The sequence below is a fragment of the Sarcophilus harrisii genome, chromosome 4 (genome assembly GCF_902635505.1).
Source record: "Sarcophilus harrisii chromosome 4, mSarHar1.11, whole genome shotgun sequence".
NCBI lineage: Eukaryota > Metazoa > Chordata > Mammalia > Dasyuromorphia > Dasyuridae > Sarcophilus > Sarcophilus harrisii.
The window spans coordinates 382,897,240-382,918,682 of NC_045429.1; the positions used below are offsets into that span (position 1 = coordinate 382,897,240).

Consider the following 21,443-nt stretch of genomic DNA (forward strand, 5'->3'; position numbering starts at 1 on the left):
AACTTGTTTACTAAGTAATCTCTATCGTGCGATTCATAAAGGGATCACCATTAAAAACAGGATCAAGATACTGCGAATACATGGTTCGCATGAATTGTTTAAAAAAAATATCTTTTGAGCATATAAATTTAAATACCCTCTTAAAAAGACCCTGCACCTAGAGCTCAGGAACTGCATTTCATGCTTAAAACTACTTAAGCGGCAAAGGTCGGCTTTTTTTTTTTTTTTTTTTAAAGCTAAAGTCCTAGCTTTCACAGCAATTTGAGCGAGAAAACGTGACAAAGAATTAACAACCCCCCCCCCCCCCCCCCCCCCCCCCCCCCCCCCCCCCCCCCGAAGCGTTTCGAGGTAGGTGATTCTGCGCCCTGCACTACGGGCGAGCTGTTGCTATGAGAACCCCGTGTTTTGCCTCCCGGCTGGTATCTGACGTCGCAGCCTAGACGCCGTCGCTGGCAGCGGCCTCCCGCGAGCCCTCCCCAGCTTCAGGAACAGGAGCTTCATGGCCGCTTTCCTCCCGCTCTCGGCCCGGCGGTGCTTTGAAGTCATCGCGCCCCACAGCCGGGACCGTTTTTTTTTTTTTTACTTCGCCCTCCCGGGGGAGAAAGCATGGGTCGGGGTAGAGGGTTGCAGGGAGGACCCGCGGAGGGGGAAAAGGAGAGCGCCGGCTCCACAGCCTTCAGGCGGCCGCCACTTCCCTGGGGCCTAGGCTCCAGAGTGCGGGAGGGGCCGCCCCCGCGCGCACCCCACGTGGGCTGTTCTCTGCAAGGGCGGAGGAGGGACGGCCCCAAGCTCGATCCCCGGCCCCGTCGGCCCACAGCGCCTCCTGCACGTTTTTTTTTAAATCTCGCTATAAAAACGCAGGGAGCACGAGGGAGGGAGGGAGGAAACGAGCGGGAGAAGTGGGGGAGGGGCAGGGCGGGAAGGGAGGGCTTTGGCGGCAATTATCTAACAATACCCTAGGGTTCTGGGGATCGAGGGCGGGGCCCGCGTTTTTATGGCGGAGGGGGGCGCGCGGGGATTTTATGGAGGGATCTTTTGGACGTCCTTGTCTTTGACTCCCCCATCCCTCTATGCCCCCATGGCTAGAGGAGAGAGCCTGCTAGAGGTGCAGGAGCTGCGGCAGCGCCAAGCCTGATATTCCTCTCCTTTCCCTTCCCTTCCCCTTCGGATCCAGGCGGTTCTTTCCCGCCGCCGCCCAGCGCCACCTGGCATCTCCAGGGCGACCGGGCGGCAACAAGATGGCGGACGAAAAAGACGGCGGAGGTAGGAAACCGCCTAGGGAAGGGAAGGGCTTGGCCAGACTTTCCGCGCGTACCCAAAGACCTCGGAAGAAACGTCCCCGGGGATCCCCCTTCCAAAACCCCTTTTGTACGTGCCGCCCGCAGAAGGAAAGGGGATAACGGCTATGGGGTGGGGGTAGGGAGGCGATGACCTTGGCCCCGCCCAGCGCAGGGGGAGGGAGGTCTCGGATCTCCTCCCTCTCTCCTTATTCTCATCCTCCCTCCTCCCCCCTTTAATTTCCCCTCCCCCAGGCCAGGCGCGGTGCCCGAAAGCGACGCCTCGGCGCCTCCCGCCGCCCCTCCCCCTCCCCTTCCCGGAAACTGTAGCGAGCCCCACAGCCCGGGACAAAAAAGATGTGGTCCCGGTAGTAGTATTACGGAGAGATCGCCGTGCCCTCGGCGCGGCGGGGTTCTTCCTCGTGGAGCCTGTCTGCACCTCCCGTCGCCCCCACGCGGCCGCGCCAGGCCTCCTTTCGTGTTCCCCTCTAACTGACGACCATTTGGCGGCTCCATCTTGCTCCCCGCGGAGGAAGGCGAGGGCGGGAGGAAGCGAGGCTGCGGCTGCTCCCTCCCCCTCCCGCGCCATGGAGCGCCCGCCGGGCCGCGCCTCGCTCTTACCCCGGGTTGTCCGGAAAGAAAGGACCAGGCGGGCGAGTTTCACTTATTTGTTTTTATGGCTCCCAAAGATCTCGCTTGAGGAAGCACGTCAGGGCAGCCAGGGTGGGAGGTACGGCGCTCCTTCCAGGAGGGCCCGAGGATGCTGAAAGGCCGCGGGCTCTCCCGCCCCCCCTTTCCCGGCTCGGCCCGAGCTCCTCTCAGCGTGCGGCCCAGAGCCCGGGCTGACGGCGGCCTCCATCTTAAGCGGCGGGGCGGCAGACATGTTCGCATCCCCTCCCCCGCAGGTTCTTCACACAATAAAAAGAAGGGCCCTGGCCCCAGAAATCGGGGTTCCCGTGCAAAGAGGCCCAGTCCTCCAGTTAATCCCCCGTGGCAGGGAGCCCGAAAACGCAGTTTTTGTATTTTTGTCTGCAGGACGCTAAATGGGCATCTCCTAGTCTGCGTACTGTGAACAATAAAACGCCCCCCACTTGGAAAAAAGCTGCTCTGACCTAGGCAAACTCCACTACCGTTCGCGTTCTTCCCTCCCCTAATGTCATGCATTAATTGTCAGTGATTTGATTTTTTTGCATCTTTATTTGCTTATAGTCTCCCCATTTAAACTCAACTCCTTGGGAGCAGGAGAAAAACACCCTTCAGGATCTCATCATAGGGATTGTTTTTGCGCTTTTTACCCCCGAGGCATAAACACAATAATTCACTCATAGTAGGTGCTTAAAAATTCGTGGATTATTTGAAACCCTTGTATATTTTGAATATGACTGAGTCTTATTGGCTGTGATAAATAATTTGCACTGATTTCTCCTTTAGCCTATAAACTTAAGAGGAGGGAATTTTTTTGTCTTTGTGTCCCTAGCTTTTAGACATTTCCTAGTATATTTAGTAGGTGTTTAATAAATGCTTGTTGACTATTTAAAATCTAGTATTTAGGTTACTAAACCACTTCAAGTATATTTTAACTTGAGATTGATAAATAATTTGCACTTTGAAAAATTCCAGCAATTAGAAAACAATTCTTGTTAATTCTCAACACCTTAAAAATCAAAAGCATAGTATCAGTATTTATGGACCCTGAAGTAGGCTGTGAAAAGCGCCCTGAAATTAGGAAAACTGAATTTCAGAGTCAATCACTTAATTCCCTCAAACCTCAATATTTGCAAACTGTTCGGAGACATTGAACATATAAGACCCCTTCCAAATCTGGATTTCTGCTGTGCCTCAGAATATCAATTAGAACACAAATATGTTGTAATGATTTATCAATTTTCAGCAATAACATTTGTAATTGAAACCAACCCTGGCCTCAAGAAGTTTTCATTCTTAATGAAATATATGAGAGTATGACTATGACACCTTTCCTTAAAAAAAGTAATAGCTTTCAGTAATGCTTTTTAGAAAGTACAAATGCTCCAATGTATACATCTTAAGAAGTGACTTGTTTTTCTATTAATTTTTCAGCCATATTAGGAAACCAGAATATAGAATTGTATAAGGAAATTTATAATCAGCTGGCTTTAATGGAAGGACCAATGAATGTGAAATTGCAACTTGGGTTTGAATGTCATCTCCACCATTTGTCACAAGTCCCTTAACCTTTCTAAATTGTAATTCCACTATTTGTAAAAGGAGAATAAGGGTAATACCATTTATTTGATACTTCCCTTTGTTGTGAAGAAAACATTGTTAAAAACATTATAAAATTGTGAGCTATTATTTTCATTAATTTAATCCTTTTTCTTTATAGATGGAGTCTAGCTTTAAAGGCTAAATGATTTTCCCTAGGCCTTACAGTTAGCTGGCAGTGAAGCAGGAAATAGAACCTGATTTGGTTACTTTATTTAGCAACTCTATTAGAAGTAGATGTTTTGGTAGACATTGGGAAGAGATTTGTCGGCAGCAGAGCAGGTTAATCATGGATATTTGGGAGCTATTTTTGTTAGGAAGAAAATACTACAAAAAGCTAGACATTTAACTTTGAAGTAGAGAGGACCTGAGATCATTTAATCCTCCCTTATTTTAAAGAGCCGTGGGAAGTAGAAAGGATGCCAAATGTGTGATCTGAATTTATCTCCTGACTTTGTCACTTCCTGCATACTGTTTGACCTTGTATGAGATGGTAGACTTCTCTGGTCCTTGGTTTCAGAATGGACAAGGTCAGTTATCTGACAGCTCTCATTCTATTACATGAAGTGATTTTTCCCAGAGTAGAAAGAGGACCAGACTGGGAGTCAGTGGTTTTGGCTTCCAGGCCCGGCCATTAATCGCAGACTTTAGAGGAGTTATGTAACCCGTCTTAGCCTTATCTTTAAAAGGAGTTTGGATTAGACGGATAAGGTGTATCTTCCGATTTCTTGTTCCAGTCGTCAAATTTGCCACATTACCAACCATCTCATTTTTTAAAAATGATATGATGTAATTACTTAAAGGATGTGTGTGTATATGTAATAAAAATTTTCATTTAAAAAATAAATGAGACAGCTGACTTGGATAGAGACAGTAAGGTGGTTGTACAGTAGGTAAAGGACTGGGTCTGGAGTGAGGAAGACCTGTATTCAGATGTAGCCACAAACGTCACTCATCTGCCTCAGTTCCTTCAACTGGAAAATGGGGATAATCCTCACAAAATGGTTGTAAGAATAAAATGAGATAATATTTGTAAAGTACATGGAAAAATGCTTTTCTCCTTCAGCTTGTTTTAGGAATGGGCATAGGGGATGGGGGGAGGGTTTGCAGAAAGACAGCCAAAGGAATTGTTAACTCCTGTATTCCTCATTGGCTCACCTGAAGGTCAGTGCCTTTGAAAAAGATTGCAGCTTCCTTTGTCAAAAATTTCACAACCTTAAGTCACATAGAATAGAAATATTTAAAAATTAGAAAACCGAGCTTTTATACTGACTCTGTAACTTATTTGTGTGAGCTTGGGCAAATGACTTCACCTCTCTGAGGCTCAGATTCTTTATCTGTAAAATAAGGAGGTTGGACTAGATGGCTGGCTAGCCCCCTCTACCTGTAAATTGGTGATGTGAGCCATGAAGAAGCAGTCAACTGCCTAGGATCAAGTTGGTTTCCACGGATTCAGCTCCTTCCCCATATTATTCCGAGCAGAGATTCTGGGATGGCCATGAAGTAAAGAGATCCAGTGAGTTTTGGACTCATTTTGTATTGATGAGAGTGGCCATTAAATCCGTTTGTATACTGTCAGTAAACTGTCAAATATCCCAAACCTAATTGACTTAACACAAAAATTAATAACCATCAACAAAAACAAACATATATGGTAAACTAAGATAGTGCCTTTTCTTAATTACTATTTTAGTTTCAAATGTAAAATGATTTAAAAGATTTAAGAAATCAGACACAGCTATTTCCTAAGAACCCATGCATCATTTTTTTTTCCCCCTCTTCAAGTTCCTTTTGTTCTATTTCTGGCAAATTTCTTAATCTCTGTAGATTCTAGTACTTTTCTCCAAATTTTTGCTTTGGAAACACAAGCAGTGGAAATTGTAAAGAGATATTAGATTAATTGTTAAATAATAAAAAAATACTTCTTAACAATTAGTTATGTAAAAATGGAATGGCCTTCCTCTAGAGGTAGCAGGTCCTTAGCTCCCTGCAATCAGTGGAGGTCTTCCTTATTGGCATTTCTTCAGGTAGGGGTTACACTAGCTGGTCACTCAGATGACCCAGCTCAAAAATTCTGTTTTGAGTGATTACAAGTTCTTTCTTTTTTTTTTTTTTTTTTAAATTTATTTTTTTTATTTAATAGCCTTTTATTTACAGGATATATACATGGGTAACTTTACAGCATTAACAATTGCCAAACCTCTTGTTCCAATTTTACCTCTTACCCCCCCCACCCCCTCCCCTAAATGGCAGGATGACCAGTAGATGTTAAATATATTAAAATATAACTTAGATACACAATAAGTATACATGACCAAAACATTATTTTGCTGTACAAAAAGAATCAGACTCTGAATTATTGTACAATTAGCTTGTGAAGGAAATCAAAAATGCATGTGTGCATAAATATAGGGATTGGGAATTCAATGTAATGGTTTTTAGTCATCTCCCAGAGTTCTTTTCCTGGGTATAGCTACAAGTTCTTTAAAGGGCAAGAACCTTTTTGCTCCTGCCTTTCTGTCCTCAGCGTCTGGCAGAAAGCTTTGCCTGTGGTAGGCAGACACTTAAAAACGTTTGATGAATTTTAAGCCTTAGCACCTGGCAGCATAAAATCATATCCACAAGTAGGGAAGTTGAATCAGGAGAAACAGGTGGAGGAAGATGGCTGATAATGTAACTGGCTTTTTTTTGAATCTGAGGAAAGTCTACTAAAATTTATCTGTGTTTTTGTGGACCTGATGAATTCTTCTGTTTATGCAGATCTCTATGTATTCATAAATTAGAGACTTAGAGAATGGCTTGAGGCTCCTAGTAAGAGATCTGACCTCAATAACACAGGACAAGTCAAAGCTCAGCATGAAGGGAACTTGTGTCCTTATACCAGCCTTTTTTGCCATGTTATCTCAAAGTTTGGAGGTACTAATGAGATATTCAGATTGAGGTGTCCAGCAGGCAGTTAAAAATTTGGGACTTATTGAGTGTTCTGTATGAACTTCTTGGACTCCTTATGCAATAAAAACTGCTGGAAAAATTAGAAAGCAGCTTGATTTAAAAAAAAAAAAATTTAGATGAAGATCTTAAACCATATCCTTAAATTAGTTCTAAGTGGCATGTGACATTTAAAAGGTCATATCATTAAAAAAATTTAGAGGAAATGGGAAGGTGATACCTTTTACAATTATTGGCCAAGGAAGAATTCTTGACCAAACAAGGGGATAGAGATGATCATAAAAGATAATGTAGGCCTTTTGATTATAAAAAATTTAACAGCTTTTGAATGAACAAAATCAATGCAACTAGCATTAGAAGAGAAATTGTCAGTGGAGAAAAATCTTTGCATTAAGCGTCTGATACAAAAATCTGATATCTAAGATTGGAAATTAACACAAATATATAAGACCAGGTACCATTTCCCAATATGCAAGTGGCAGAAAGGTAAGATAAGAACAAAAATAACATAAGGTATATCTTCAGGCTGGTCATCCACTTTGTTGCTATTTGCTGAATAGAATGTTAGCAGTGGGATAGATAATTGTTGCTAGTTTTAGCATTTTCCTCTCACATTTTAAAGCAAGTTTATCGTCAGAAATTTTCTTTCTTTCTTTCTTTTTTTTTTTTAAACCAAAAGTCTGTTAATTACATTTCTTTATAGTTCTGATTCTTGTTTCAGTGCCTCATAAAATAACATTCAGGGATGTGCTACTTTTTAAAATTTTAACTTAAACATCATTAAAGAGAAAATGTAAACATAGCTGAACACAAGCTTGTATATGAAACTGAATATCCATGTTATACTGCATATAAATGTTACACATATTATTTTCAAAACTGTTCTTGTATTTGTTTCCTTCTGATGTTTCTTGTTTTATTTAAGGTTTCTTCTATACGTTTAAAAAATATTTCAATGCCTTTTTTTGTATGGTTTTATTACTAAACTCTGCTTTCCCTCAAACTCCCATTAAAAACTAAGAGAAAAATAATAAAGCCCTTTAAACAAATAAGCATAATTGCGCAAGACAAATCATACATTTTTGACTACATCCAAAAATCTGTGCATCTTTCTGCATCTTCACCTACCATCTCTCAGGATGTGGTGAATATTCCTCATTAGAGATATTCTATAGACAGAATTGGGCATTGCAGTAATCAGAGTTTTTGAGTCTTTCATCTTTGTTCTTTACAATATTGTCTTTTTCTTCATATGAATTATTCTGGTTCTACTCATTTCACTTTGGAACAGTTCATATTACTAGGATCCAATGAAATTGTCCCATTTTCTTATGGCATAATGTAATATTACATTTTATATGCTACAGTTGGTTGACTTATTTCCCAATTAATAGGTACCGTTTTTTGATTTTGTTTTTTCTTTTTTTTTCCCCTTTTGGGACTAGGAACTTTGTGTTGCTCATAACTTCTCTTCCTTTTAAACTCTTCTCTCTTATTTCCTTGTTGAAATACTGTAATGCCGGAGAAACTGAGGCAAGATAGAGATTAGAGAATATTTAGTATTATATTTGAAAGAGAGAGATTTACTGGGCCAAATGGATCAATGGTTTGGTCCCAGGGCTGAATGAGACTATCATCTCCAAGAATCCAGCCAACCATGTGAGTTCTCAATGACCTATATACATGATTCAAATACAGGGGTAGACCAAAGCAGGGGTGGAGTCAGAGTGCTGAGAGTGGGAACATGGGACTCTGACAGGGTGGGTGACCCACCAGAGATGGGGATGACATAATGGGGGGAGGAACCCCGGAGATGGAGAGAGGCATCTTGATAAGATGGTATCTGATATTCTGATAGCTTGGGATAGGGAGAGGTATTCTGATATTGTAAAATATAATCTCTTTTATCCTTATCAAATATTCTAATTAAGAGGGGGAAGGGTGGTTTTGCAGGATGGAGCAGAATTAGGGAAACTGAGGCAGGACAATTTAGGGAAACTGAGTCAGGATAATAGAACTGTGGCACAACATTACATCTTTTACATTTTAGATAAGGTTCGTGTTCATCTGCTGCTGGTTCTTCTCACTTTATCCTCCATGTTTATATGTTTCCTTTTACAAACCCTGATTAGGAAAAATGTCAGATTACACCCCCCCCTTTTTTTTTCCCATTAGTGTATTCCTTTTACCTATTTCTCCTCTTACAACCTTCACAGAAGGACCAATACATCACTAGTACCTCTGTTTTTCTCAATTAAATCCCTTAATATCTTTTAAAGACATTAAACTCCTAAGGGAAAACTTGATTATTTTTCTTATATTTGAATGTTGGCATTATATCATCATATAATTGCTTCTAGTTATTCAAATAATTACCTTTTTAGGTTTTTCTTGTGTATTTCAAAGTTATTACTTAACTTTGATATTTTCATCAGAAATATTTGACAGGATACTTCATTAAAGATCCATTCCCCCCCTAAAGTTAGACTCTACAAAATAAGTTATTCTTGGATATGTCTATATGTTTTGACTTTTGGAATATTGTATTTCAACATCTCTGGTTTATGATGGAAACTGCCCGGTCTTATATAATCCTGACTATAGCTCCTTGGTACTTGAAGTCCTTTTTGGATACTTGCAGTAATTGTTTTTGGATATGGAAACTGGATTTTGGGTATGACTTTATTGAAGTCTTATTATGAAGTTTATTGATACTTTTTTTTCCCCAAAGCCCAAAGACTTTTTCCCCCGTTTCAAATTTTCTCTATTCCCATAAATTTTTCCCCCCCAGTACCAAATTCTCTTCTTTTCCTTATCTCTTCTCCTTCCTATTGAAAAGGCAAGGAAAAACAAAACTCTTTGTGTGTGTGTATGTGTGTGTGTGTGTGTATATATATATATATATATAAATAAAATTTGGTGTTATTTCTCAGAAGGTGATCAGTAGATTGTATCTTTGCTTTTCTTTCTGGTTCTCAGAGATATGGTCAGTTTTAATTTATGATTTCTTTAAATTAGAGTCCAGGATTTTTTTTTTTTTTAAATCATGGTTTTCTAGGAGTTTGATGAAACTTAATTTATTTATCCTTGACCCTGTTTTCCAAGTAAGTTTTTTTTTAATCAGATATATTACATAGTCTTTTTTTTCCTGTATTCTGAATTTTTTCTTTCTTTCTCATGAAGTGATTATATTTCTGTTTGTTCTATTTCAATTTTTAGGGATTACATGAGTAAGATTTACCACTTTTTCTTCTAAGTTATTTTCTCTTTCTAATTCCTTCTTTCGGAACTTTTATTTCATTTAAAAAATAATTGCTTTATTTTTTTCCCTAGGTATTCACTCAGTGTTTGTGGAAAAATCAGTTTTTTTTTGAGGAAGTCAGGACTGGAAAAAATAATTAAAAAAAAAAAGAATACATTTTTTACCTTGTAAGTCTTTGCTTGCAGTTGTTATACAATTACTTTTTCCTTGTGAGCAGGATTTTGGGATATTTCTGGAATTATGATAATTTAAAAAAAAAATCCTGGTCCATATCTTTTTTGCCTTACTCATGTCTCTAGGTTTAGTTTTTGAAGTGGGACTTTGTGCCACTCCAAGGCTGTCCTTTTTTTGCTGTCCTTTGTGCAGGCTAGTAGGACTTGCTTGATCTTGCCCTGAAACCACCTGAGTTTGTATGCTAATTTCTGTCTTCAGGTTAAGGCTCCCCTGAATCTTTGGGTTCAGAGTCCTGGATCTTCAGGGACTTCTCTGGTGTTTCAGAATAGAGTGCGATGGACGGACTCAGAGCCCCTCACTGCTAAGGGCTCACCTATTCTGAGCCACCCATGCTATACTTGTCACTGCTACTTCAATGGCATCAAAGGAACCCAATTTGGATTTCAGATCACCCTGGGGTTAAGGATTAGTGAGGATCCCACCAGGTTTAAGAGGCTAGGGTCATAACCTGCCTGTGGTCTAAGCTGGGGGGCTAAGCCTCCCCTGGAGCTGGCTTTCCTAGAAATTCCCTTTCTTAGTGCCCATGAGCTTCTAGGTGACTTTTAGAGCAGTTATCGAATAGAAAAAATCATTTTCTAGAGTTTTCCATTAGATTTTTTGATCATCATCTGGTCTGGTGAGAATTGTAGGTTTTTGCTGGAGTAGATAAGTAGGAGTTGGTAGCCATTTTTGGAGGGAATATCCTTTAGATATTGACTTTATTGTTTACAGAGAAGATATTTATCTCTTGACTACCCTCTGCTCTGGACAAAGATATATACTTATTTGGTCAACAAATCAAGTGAATGCTTTCTCCTTATAGCTTTAAAACAGTTTACATTACAAGACTGTCAATTTATAATTTGTGCCCTTTGATGTCTTGCTTGGTAAGAATTCTTAAATCATCTGCATATTTGTGTCTTCAGCTATTTCAGTAAGACAATTTCTGTGGGTGTATTATATATAAGAAAAAGAATGTTGTGACCCTTTTTGGAGTTTTCTTGGCAGAGACACTTGAGTATCCTTCTCCAGCTCATTTTATAAATGAGGAAACTGAGATAGATAAGTGATTTGCCCAGGGTCACCTAGCTAGCAAGGTCTGAGGCCAAATTTGAGCTCAGGTCTTTTTGATTAGGTCTGGTACTTGATCCATGGTGGCATCTAGCTGTCTGAAAAAGCAGAAAAGGACAATTAAAACGTGTAACAAATAAATTAGGGTTGGGTATTCTAATAGTTCAGATTTAGATGGGGCTTTATTCCAAATGTATTTCTTTAAATAACCTTGAAAGAGGTACTATAAGTATTATTTCTGTTTTACCTTTAAAAAAACCTAGATTCAGAGAAAATACCCATGTCATGACTGGTAACACAGTAAGTATAAATCAGTTCTGGTGTGGTAGAAGAAACATTTGATAGTAAATTTGCACTGTACAGTTCATCTTACAAGATTAAATTTATTTGAGCCACATGTAAAGTCTCACATTTTCTTTGGTTCAAAAACAAACAACTGCACAAGGGTAGGAGAGATGGCTAGACAGTATTTAACATGCTGAAAAAAAAGTAGAGATTTGAGACTTTTTTTGATTCATTATGAATTCAGAGCATAAAGTGGTTGTCAAAAAAGCCAAGGCTGTCTTAAGCTACAGGAACATGTTTTGTCCAGTATGTTTTGTTTTTTTTTTTAATTTGGGGGAGGTAGTGGTATTTTGTGTATCCAGAGGGAGTATCTTGGAGAACTTGGATGCTACCCTTTAAAGGGGAACACTGATAAACTGGAGCAAATTCAGGGAAAGGTGACCAGGATGGTGTGCTAGAAATCATGTCATATGAATGTATGTTGGTTGAAGGAGCAAGTGATGTTTAGTGTGAGGAAGATAGCACTTAGGAAGCACAGAATAGCTATCTTTAAATATTTAGAAGATTGCTTCATATAAAAGATATTTAAGTAATAGAATTTTAGAACTTCAAGGGGCTAGTCTCACTTTTCTTTTCTTTTCTTTTCTTTTCTTTTCTTTTCTTTTCTGTTCTGTTCTGTTCTGTTCTTTTCTTTTCTTTTCTTTTCTTTTCTTTTCTGTTCTGTTCTGTTCTGTTCTGTTCTGTTCTGTTCTGTTCTGTTCTGTTCTGTTCTTGCTACTTGAAGCCCAGAAAGTGATTTGCCCTAGATCCCACAGCTACTTAGTTAGGGTTTATTCTGTTTTGTCCCAGAGGGGAAAACTAGCACTAAGAAGTATACATTTCATGATAGATTTTGATATAAGAATTTTCAATCAGAACTTTCTGAAGATGGAACTTCTTTTTGATTAGTTTCAAAACTTTTTGATTAGATAGTTCCTTGTCACTGGAAATGTTTTTTTTTTTTTTTTTTATATTTTTTTATTTTTTTTTATTTAATAGCCTTTAATTTACAGGATATATACATGGGTAACTTTACAGCATTAACAATTGCCAAACCTCTTGTTCCAATTTTTCACCTCTTACCCCCACCCCCTCCCCTAGATGGCAGGATGACCAGTAGATGTTAAATAATATTAAAATATAACTTAGATACACAATAAGTATACATGACCAAAACATTATTTTGCTGTACAAAAAGAATCAGACTCTGAATTATTGTACAATTAGTTTGTGAAGGAAATCAAAGATGCAGGTGTGCATAAATATAGGGACTGGGAATTCAATGTAATGGTTTTTAGTCATCTCCCAGAGTTCTTTTTCTGGGTATAGTTAGTTCAGTTCATTACTGCTCCATTAGAAATGATTTGGTTGATCTTGTTGCTGAGGATGGCCTGATCCATCAGGACTAGTCATCATCTAGTATTGTTGTTGAAGTATATAATGATCTCCTGGTCCTGCTCATTTCACTCAGCATCAATTCGTGTAAGTCTCTCCAGGCCTTTCTGAAATCATCCTGTTGGTCATTTCTTACAGAACAGTAATATTCCATAATTTTCATATACCACAATTTATTCAGCCATTCTCCAACTGATGGACATCCATTCAGTTTCCAGTTTCTAGCCACTACAAAAAGGAACTGGAAATGTTTAAGCACAACCTGTATGACCACTAATTGGGGATGTTTATGGAGCATAGTCTTCCATTCATAGACTTATTTTTTCCTACTTAAGTTTTTTAAAATTTGGAATTCAAACAGTACCACCAACAAAAAAGAACATTTATATATACACAGCAGAACAAAATAAGAGTTACATTTGAAACTATAACATAACTGTTGGCTTCCTTCTATTCTCTAATGTATATTTAGAAAAATTTCATTTATTTATTTTTTAAAACACTATTGTCAGGGGTAGCTAGATGGCTCAGTGGATAGAGAATTGGTCCTGAAGTCAGGAGGACCTTAGTTCAAATCCAGCCTCAGATACTTAATAGTTACTAGCTGTGTGATTCTAGGCAAGTTAAGTGACTCAGGGGGGAAAATTGCCTCAGGGCGGGAAAAAGTCATTTGTCAATTCCTTTCTCTTCTCTGTTCTACTAGCAAGAAAAAAAAATCTTTATAACAAAGATAGTCAAGCAAAGTGAATCTACACGGTAGCTATGTTCAAAATAGACATCTCTGCACTTGAGTCTATCATACCTCTAGATTACTTAATATTCTTTTTAGCTATTTCACTTTTATGACTTCATTAATTAACTATTTCATAATTTTTTTGTAGCTGAATCTTTTCCATATGTACACAAAACTGAAATTATGATATAAATTATTGGGAAAATGTAACTTATTTTATAGAAATTTGACATATACAACAGATAACTATGCATGTATTGAAGTGAAGTAAATATGTAATTATACTCCCCAAAACAAGATATATTTAAGAGGCCTCAAAGGAAAGAAAGATCTCTGGATGTGGAAGTCAGAGAGGACCAATTTTGCTCCTTAATGACTTTAGGAAGTCATTTAGGCTCCCTGTATGACTTTAGGAAGTTTATTTTTGCTTTATGAGACTCAGTTTCTTCATCTGTAAAATTAAGGGATTTTTTTCCAGCTTTGAATCCTTGGATCCTTTTGCAGGATCTGTGGTCCTTGTAGATTCTAATCTTAGTCAAAAGATTTAGTTGATAGAAGGGCATCAAATACTTAATAGCTATATGAATATGAGTAAGCCACTCATAACAAATAAAAAGCTATTATTAAAAAAATAAGATTATAAAGTTATTTTGGTCAACTCATTTTGAAAAGAGGAATGCAAATACAGTGTGCCTCTATGAAAGGCTAATTAGAAAAGAAGACAAAAATAGATTGTGGAGGACCAAGAATGTTTTTAGGATAACAATGCACAGAAATCTGTGATTATTATATATAATGACAGTTATACAGGAAAATTCACAGTTCATTCACATTTCATTAATGTGAATTTTGGATTGCCTTTTTAAAAATAACCTTTTATTTTCAAAATACATGCAAAGATAGTTTTCAAAATTCACCCTTGCAAAAACCTTGTGTTCCAAATTTTTCTCTCCCTTCCCTCACCTCCTCCCTTAGACAGCAAGTGTCCAATATATGTTAAACAAGTGCAGTTCTTCTGTACATATTTCTATTTCTCATGCTACACAAGAAAAATCAGATCAAAAAGGAAAAAAATGAGAAAAAAAAGCAAGGAAACAACAGAAAAAGTGAAAATACAATGTTATGATCCACATTCAGTTCCTATAGTCTTCTTCCTGGCTACAGATGGCTCTCTCCATCCCAAGTCTATTGGAGCTGGCATGAATCATCTTGTTGTTGAGAAGAGCCATATCCATCACAGGTGATCATCATATAATCTTGTTGCTGTGTACAATGTTCTCCTGCTTCCACTCACTTCACTTAGCATCACTTCATTTAAGTCTTTTCAGGTCTTTCTGAAATCATCCTGCTGAACAATAATATATTCATAACATTCATATACCATAACTTATTCAGCCATTTATGTGGAGATAATACTTCTTTTTACTTAGTTTCATGGTACATCTAAAATTATATATTCATTTGCTGTGACTTTACTACCTGGAAGTTGTCCACAAAAAAAAAGGGAATTTGAAGGATTAAAAAAAAAATGCCATTTAGAAACTGTTCATAAGTTAGGTACACAGTTATCAACTGTGAATGTCTTAGAGAAACATCTTGATAGTCCATAAATATTTAAATAATGAAAATAGAAACAAGTATTTAGTTTTAAACAGAGGTTGTAACTAACAAAACAAGAAAAATTGAAGAGTCAGAAAACCTTAATGGTGACATCTGCTAATCTCCTAAGACAAACCCTATGATGTTTAACATAAAAATTAAATTACACAAAATACTAAGGAATGCAGTAGATAGAATTAGATTGTATAGGACCTTCAGAAACATGATGTGATCAGCTGGTTGTCTTGTTCATCTCCCTTCTCAGTGATGTCATCTAAAATTCCATTTCACATAAAATACTAACAATGTCACTGAAACCTGGTAATTTTTTTTTTTTTTTTTTTTTTGCTGAGGCAATTGGGGTTAAGTGATTTTTGCCCAGGGTCAACACAGCTGTGAAGTGTTAAGTATCTAAGACCACATTTGAATTCAGCTCCTGCTGACTTCAGGGCTGGTGCTCCATCCGCTTTGTCACCTAGCTGCCCTAACCTGGTAATTTTTCTAGCCAAAACAATATTCAGATGTGAAATATTTTAAGGACATCTGCATGATGCCCCCAGATTCAGTAAATTCTGTTAAAAAATGTCATGTAGACAGACAGTGAAATGAGCTCTTTTAACTTTTGAAGCAGTGATTTGAATCTTTTGTTAAATGTAGCCCCCGTATTTTTTATGTTAGAGGATTTTCACAATAAGACTTGACTGAAAATTATTATCAGACTCTTAGTAAAGATCATCAGATTCTTTATTACTTTACAATTTTTATTCAGTAGTATCATGGTATCAGGCATATATCTTTTTATAATATTTGTATTATCAGTTAATTAACCTTGAGGGCATTTCTATATTCCTTTTGTTACATGCTCTTAACAGTTCTCATGGTAAGGCATCCCTTGAGGCCTATTATTTTATAATTTCAGGTGGGGGTTTAAGTACTTAGTTAAATGCTTCAAAGATGCACACAGACTTGGGAATGTTTGTTATTTTATTTTTTGTTAAAGCCTGCCTTCATTCTTAGATAATTCACCTCCCTCATTCTATCAATGGTATCCTCAACATTTAAACTTTTGCAATTTATCTCAAGATCACATTAGGAAAATTGATTAATTATCCTTTCTAACAAGTAACTATAATATAATGTTATATCTACTACCAAATACCTACCAAGACACTGTCATCTTGCATCTTTGTATTTCTATAATAAAAATATATAACTTTAAACTATGAGATTTAGAGTTCATCTAGTTCAATATGTTCTTTAAAAATAATCTTTTTATTTTATTAAAGCTTTTTATTTTCAAAATATGTACATGGATAATTTTCAACATTCACCCTTGCAAAACTTGTATTCCAAATTTTTTCCCTCTTTCCCCTACTCCCTCCTTTAGATGACAATCTAATATTTTTAAACATGTGCAATTCTTCTATACATAATTCTATATACATGCAAAATTTTTTGAATAAAATTTTTAAATTTATGAACTTTAATATACAACAACAAACATGAACATTTTATACAAAGGATTGGAAAAAATTATATGTAACAATTTGTGTAATGTGTAATTATTTTTTAATTTTCTAGTAAACTTTTAATATATATTACTTTATGAATCATGTGAAGAGAGAAAATGAGAGCAAAAGGGAAAAACAATGGGAGAGATTAAAAAAAGAAGTGAACATAGCATGTACTGATTTACATTCAAGCTCCCTCCTTAGTTCTGTTTCTGGATATATATGGCATTTTCTGTCCAAAGTGTATTGGGCTTGCTTTGAACCACTGAGAAGAACCAAGTCTTTTACACTTGATCATCACACATTATTTTTTTTTTTAATAACCACTTAGTAGACATTTAATTAGATTTTTTTTATGTTAAAGTATATGTTAAATACAAATAGATGTAAATATATCCATACAGTTATTTTGCTGCACAAGAAGAATCAGACTTTGAAATAATGTAAAATTAACCTGAGAAGGAAATCAAAAATGCAAATAAAAACAGAGGGATTGGAAATGCTGTGGTGGATCACATTCATTTCCCAGAGTTCTTTCACTAGGTATAGCTGGTTCTATTAATTATTGAACAGATGGAACTGACTTGGTTCATCTCATTGTTGAAGAGAACCATGTCCATCAGAGTTGATCATCATATAGTGTTGTTGTTAAAGTGTATAATGATCTCTTGGTTTTACTCATTTCACTCAGCATCAGTTCATGTAAGTCTCTCCAGGTCTTTCTGAAATCCTCCTGCTGGTCATTTCTTACAGAACAATAATATTCCATAACATTCATATACCACAATTTATTCAGCCATTCTCCAACTGATGGGCATCCACTCAGTTTCTAGTTTCTGGCCACTACAAAAAGGGCTGCCACAAACATTTTTGCACATACAGGTCCCTTTCCCTTCTTTAAGATCTGTTTGGAATATAAGCCCAGTAGTAGCACTGCTGGATCAAAGGGTATGCACAGTTTGATCATCACACATTCTTGCTGTTACTGTGTACAATGTATTCCTGGTTCTGTTTATTTCCCTCATCATCAGTTCATGTAAATCTTTCCAGGCCAAACCCAGTAATGACACTGCTGGGTCAAAGGGTATACACAGTTTGATAGGTCTTTGGGCATAGTTAACTGTATCTTATAATGTGTGTTTTTTTATGTACTTCTAATCCATCACCTCTTTGCCAAGAAGTGGGAAGCATTATACATTATTGATTTTCTAGACTTGGGATTGGCCATTGCATCGATCATATTAAGTTTTTGCCAGCCGTTTTCCTTTAAGGTGATGCAGTCACGATGTAAATTGTTTCTTCTGTTTCTGCTTATTTCAATCTACATCAGTTCCACTCCCCTCAGAAAGATTATGTGACATGTCCACAGTTACAGGGTAAAAGATGGGAAGACTAGAATTAGAGCCTGTGCTTTTTGACACCTAATCCAGGAGTTCTATGTTTTCCCATTCTTCATATCACATTTTTAGCTTTGTAGATAAGAGTCTAATATGAAATTAGACTTGTTTCCAGGTATAATTTCAACAATTAAAAGGTAGTACAAAATAGTCACTTATTATTATGTGTTCTTATTACTTAGTAGGAGCCATTATAAAAATGGCAAATGTTATTGAATTTTAAAAAGACAGAAGTATTAGATTAGTACTAACTTTTTATAATGGTCAGGAAAAATGACCTATTTATACTTCTGATCCATATGAAGAACTCTACTAGTTCCAATTCAAAGGATTTATCATTTAACAGGTTCCAGTGAAGCCCATGATTTCAGAAGAACAAACAGTAATATTGTACATAAAATGAAATTTGGTTTTATTATTTTACCACAAGTAAATATGGAGTAAATTTGAGCAAATATGAGGAAAAATAATTTTTTTCACTTATAATTGTATCTGTGAGATACAGGGGGAGAGGGTAGGGGAAAAGATGGAAAATAGTTATAACTAGTTTCTCCAAAATTTTGACAATAAAAAGTTGAAATGTCTATTTTAAAGTAGACATTTCTTTTTGGACTATCTTCCAAATTACTTTTGTTTTTTTAATGATTAAAAAGTTATGCTAGCATTAGCTTTATCTTCAGAATACCTCTCTGAAAAATCCTTGTAAGAATCTGGCTAATAGCTGTGTAAAACAAAACAAAAATAGACAAATTCTTGCTTTGCCCAAATTAAATTTGACTAAAATCGCTTTATGAATACCAGAATAATAGCATAAATGCGCATCTCACTTCCAGGCATTGCCATTGAATATATTTTCAGCATTTTTATCAGTTCTGAGCATTTTTAAAAAGAGAGATTTCCTTGTTTCCGTGGCACAAGAAGTTACAGAAGCTGTTAAAAATTTGTCTCTCAGGTTGATTAAGAAATTCAGTTGTAGAAAAAACTCCAGAAACTAGTTGGTTTTTTGAAGGCCTTTAACTGTGCATGTGCGTGTGTGTGTGCATGCATGCATGCGTGTGTGTGTGTTTTTATTTTTTATTTTATTTTATTTTTTTTTATTTAATAGCCTTTTATTTACAGGATATATGCATGGGTAACTTTACAGCATTAACAATTGCCAAACCTCTTGTTCCAGTTTTTCACCTCTTACCCTCCCACCCTCTCCCCTAGATGGCAGGATGACCAGTAGATGTTAAATATATTAAAATATAAATTAGATGTGTGTGTATTTTTAAACAGGAAGATATATAGAGAGCTGGGAACTGGATTCAAATTAGCTTTCTTATACTAAAATATTGCCAAGAAGCATCTTTTTTATGTCCTACACCTGTACAGAGTATTGTTTAATGCAGTTTTGCTGATTTTTTTCAGAGAAGGAAAATAATAAACTTTCATTAAAAGCAGATCACAGTAAATTAGCTACTTGTGGCAAGTCAAGAATCCACTTAAATCAACATAAAGCTAAATAATTTAAATTTGAACAATCAATTCCTCAAGGGGGAAAATGGTAATATATAAGTAATGCACCACAGCTTTAAGTGTTGTATATGTGGTTTAAAAAAAAAAACACAAACTGCTTTTTTACTTCTCTTTCTGATATATTTCATCTATACCATGACCTTCCTAAGGTTAGTCCAAGGTTCAAATACTGAAGAATTGGTGTTGGAAATAAAAAGTTCTAAATGTTCAGGCAGCATTAATATAGAACAGAAGAATGAATGACATGCATTTTTATAGCTATTACATATAATTATATGTAATCATCCATTGATAATATATATGACGAGAAAAATACTTTGCAAATATATATATGCATGTGACTATATAGGATAAAAAGAAAACACTTTTACAAATATATATACAAATGAATATATTGAGAGCTATACATATGTATTTACACATATTAAATATAGTACATAAAGTATATATCCCCCAAAATTAAAATAACTAGAAGAAAATAATACCCCCAAACACACACACACAATGTAATGCAATTACATTTGGGAATATTATTGTTCTTATAGTTGCATTAATTTTTCAGTATACATGGCATTTTAACAGTAATTCTTTAATCTTGATGTTTGTTTATTTGTTTGTTTTTTGCTGAGGCAATTGGAGCTAAGTGACTTGCCCCAGAGTCACACAGCTAGGAAATGTCTTGAGACCACATTTGAACTTGGGTCCTCCTGACTTCAGGAAAGGTGCTCTATTCACTGCACTGCCTAGCTGTCCCTAGTTCTTTAATCTTTATTCCTATGTTTCATATATTTATATCTTAAAATTTTCCTCAGCATTTAAGCATTAGTAAAAATAAAGACATACTTTGGAAATGACAAATCTAATTGTGAAATTGTTTCAAAATGCTGTTAGTTTTATCAGTTTTCCTTTTTATCCTTAAGATATATTGAAGATATTTATATGGAATGTTTCAGATGTGTCAACAGAATTGATTTTAATTTCCTCAATAAAATGTTAACTACATCTATTTTTACCATGTTTAATATATATTGGATTACTTGCCATCTGGGGGAGAGAGTAGGGGAAAAAGTGGAAAAATTGGAACACAAGATTTTGCAAGGGTCAGTGTTGAAAGATTGTCCATGCATATGTTTTGAAAATAAAAAGCTTTAGTAAAAAAGCAAAAAAAAAATTATCTGTGAAAAAATTTTTCCAAGTATTTGTTTCCTTAATTTGCTTTCACTGTTTTCAAAGAACATGAGCTCATTTTCCAGATCCTTACTTTTTTTTTTTCCTTTGGTAAATCTATACCTGGTACATTTCATGATCTTGTTAATAGTATCTCATAGATGACCAAGTAAAACTCCTTTAGCTTGGTATTCACAACTTTTCACAGTCTGATTTTAATTTACCTTTCTAGGTTTAAATCATAGGTTCTTAGATGTAGAGACTTTAGTATTTAGTTCAATTCCCTCATTTTGCTGTTCATGAAAGTGAGGCTCAGAGAATTAAGTTACTTGTCCAAGGCCACACGGCATTCAGCAGAGCAGAGAATTTGAACCAAGATCCAACATTTTCTGTTTATGCTTCCTCTCATATAATCTTTGTATGCCAACCCACTTTGGAGTTACCCACCAAATCATACTCAAATAGAAGAGAGACTGCAATTTCAGGTTCTAAATATAACCCTGAAAATAAATGTCTGCTACTCACAGTAAATGAGTGCATAAGTCCTGCACTGGTGTGTTTCCTATTAACAATCAGCTGGTACCACAATTGGTAGAAAAAATTGCTTAAAAACCTGGGGCATACTGCCACAATTATATATATTGCCCATAGGAAGAGAGGGTTCAGAGTATAACTGTAGTGAACACATATATAATTGCTGGTTTGAGATGCTAAAGGGGAGTTGAGTTTAGTCATAACTTTTTCAACCATTTTGGCAGGACTCTCCAGATTAATCTTCTTAAA

General features: G+C 36.5%; 1 protein-coding gene across 1 annotated transcript in view; it reads left to right on the plus strand.

Moving 5' to 3' along the window:
- The first annotated feature begins 965 nt into the window (after positions 1-965).
- Positions 966-21,443, plus strand: part of EFCAB2 (EF-hand calcium binding domain 2) — a 149,942-nt gene continuing 129,464 nt past the window's right edge. The window contains exon 1 of the mRNA XM_003767767.4: positions 966-1,263. Within this exon, the coding sequence (XP_003767815.1) occupies positions 1,239-1,263 (25 nt within the window). The 5' untranslated portion in view covers positions 966-1,238. The remainder of the gene's footprint in view (positions 1,264-21,443) is intronic.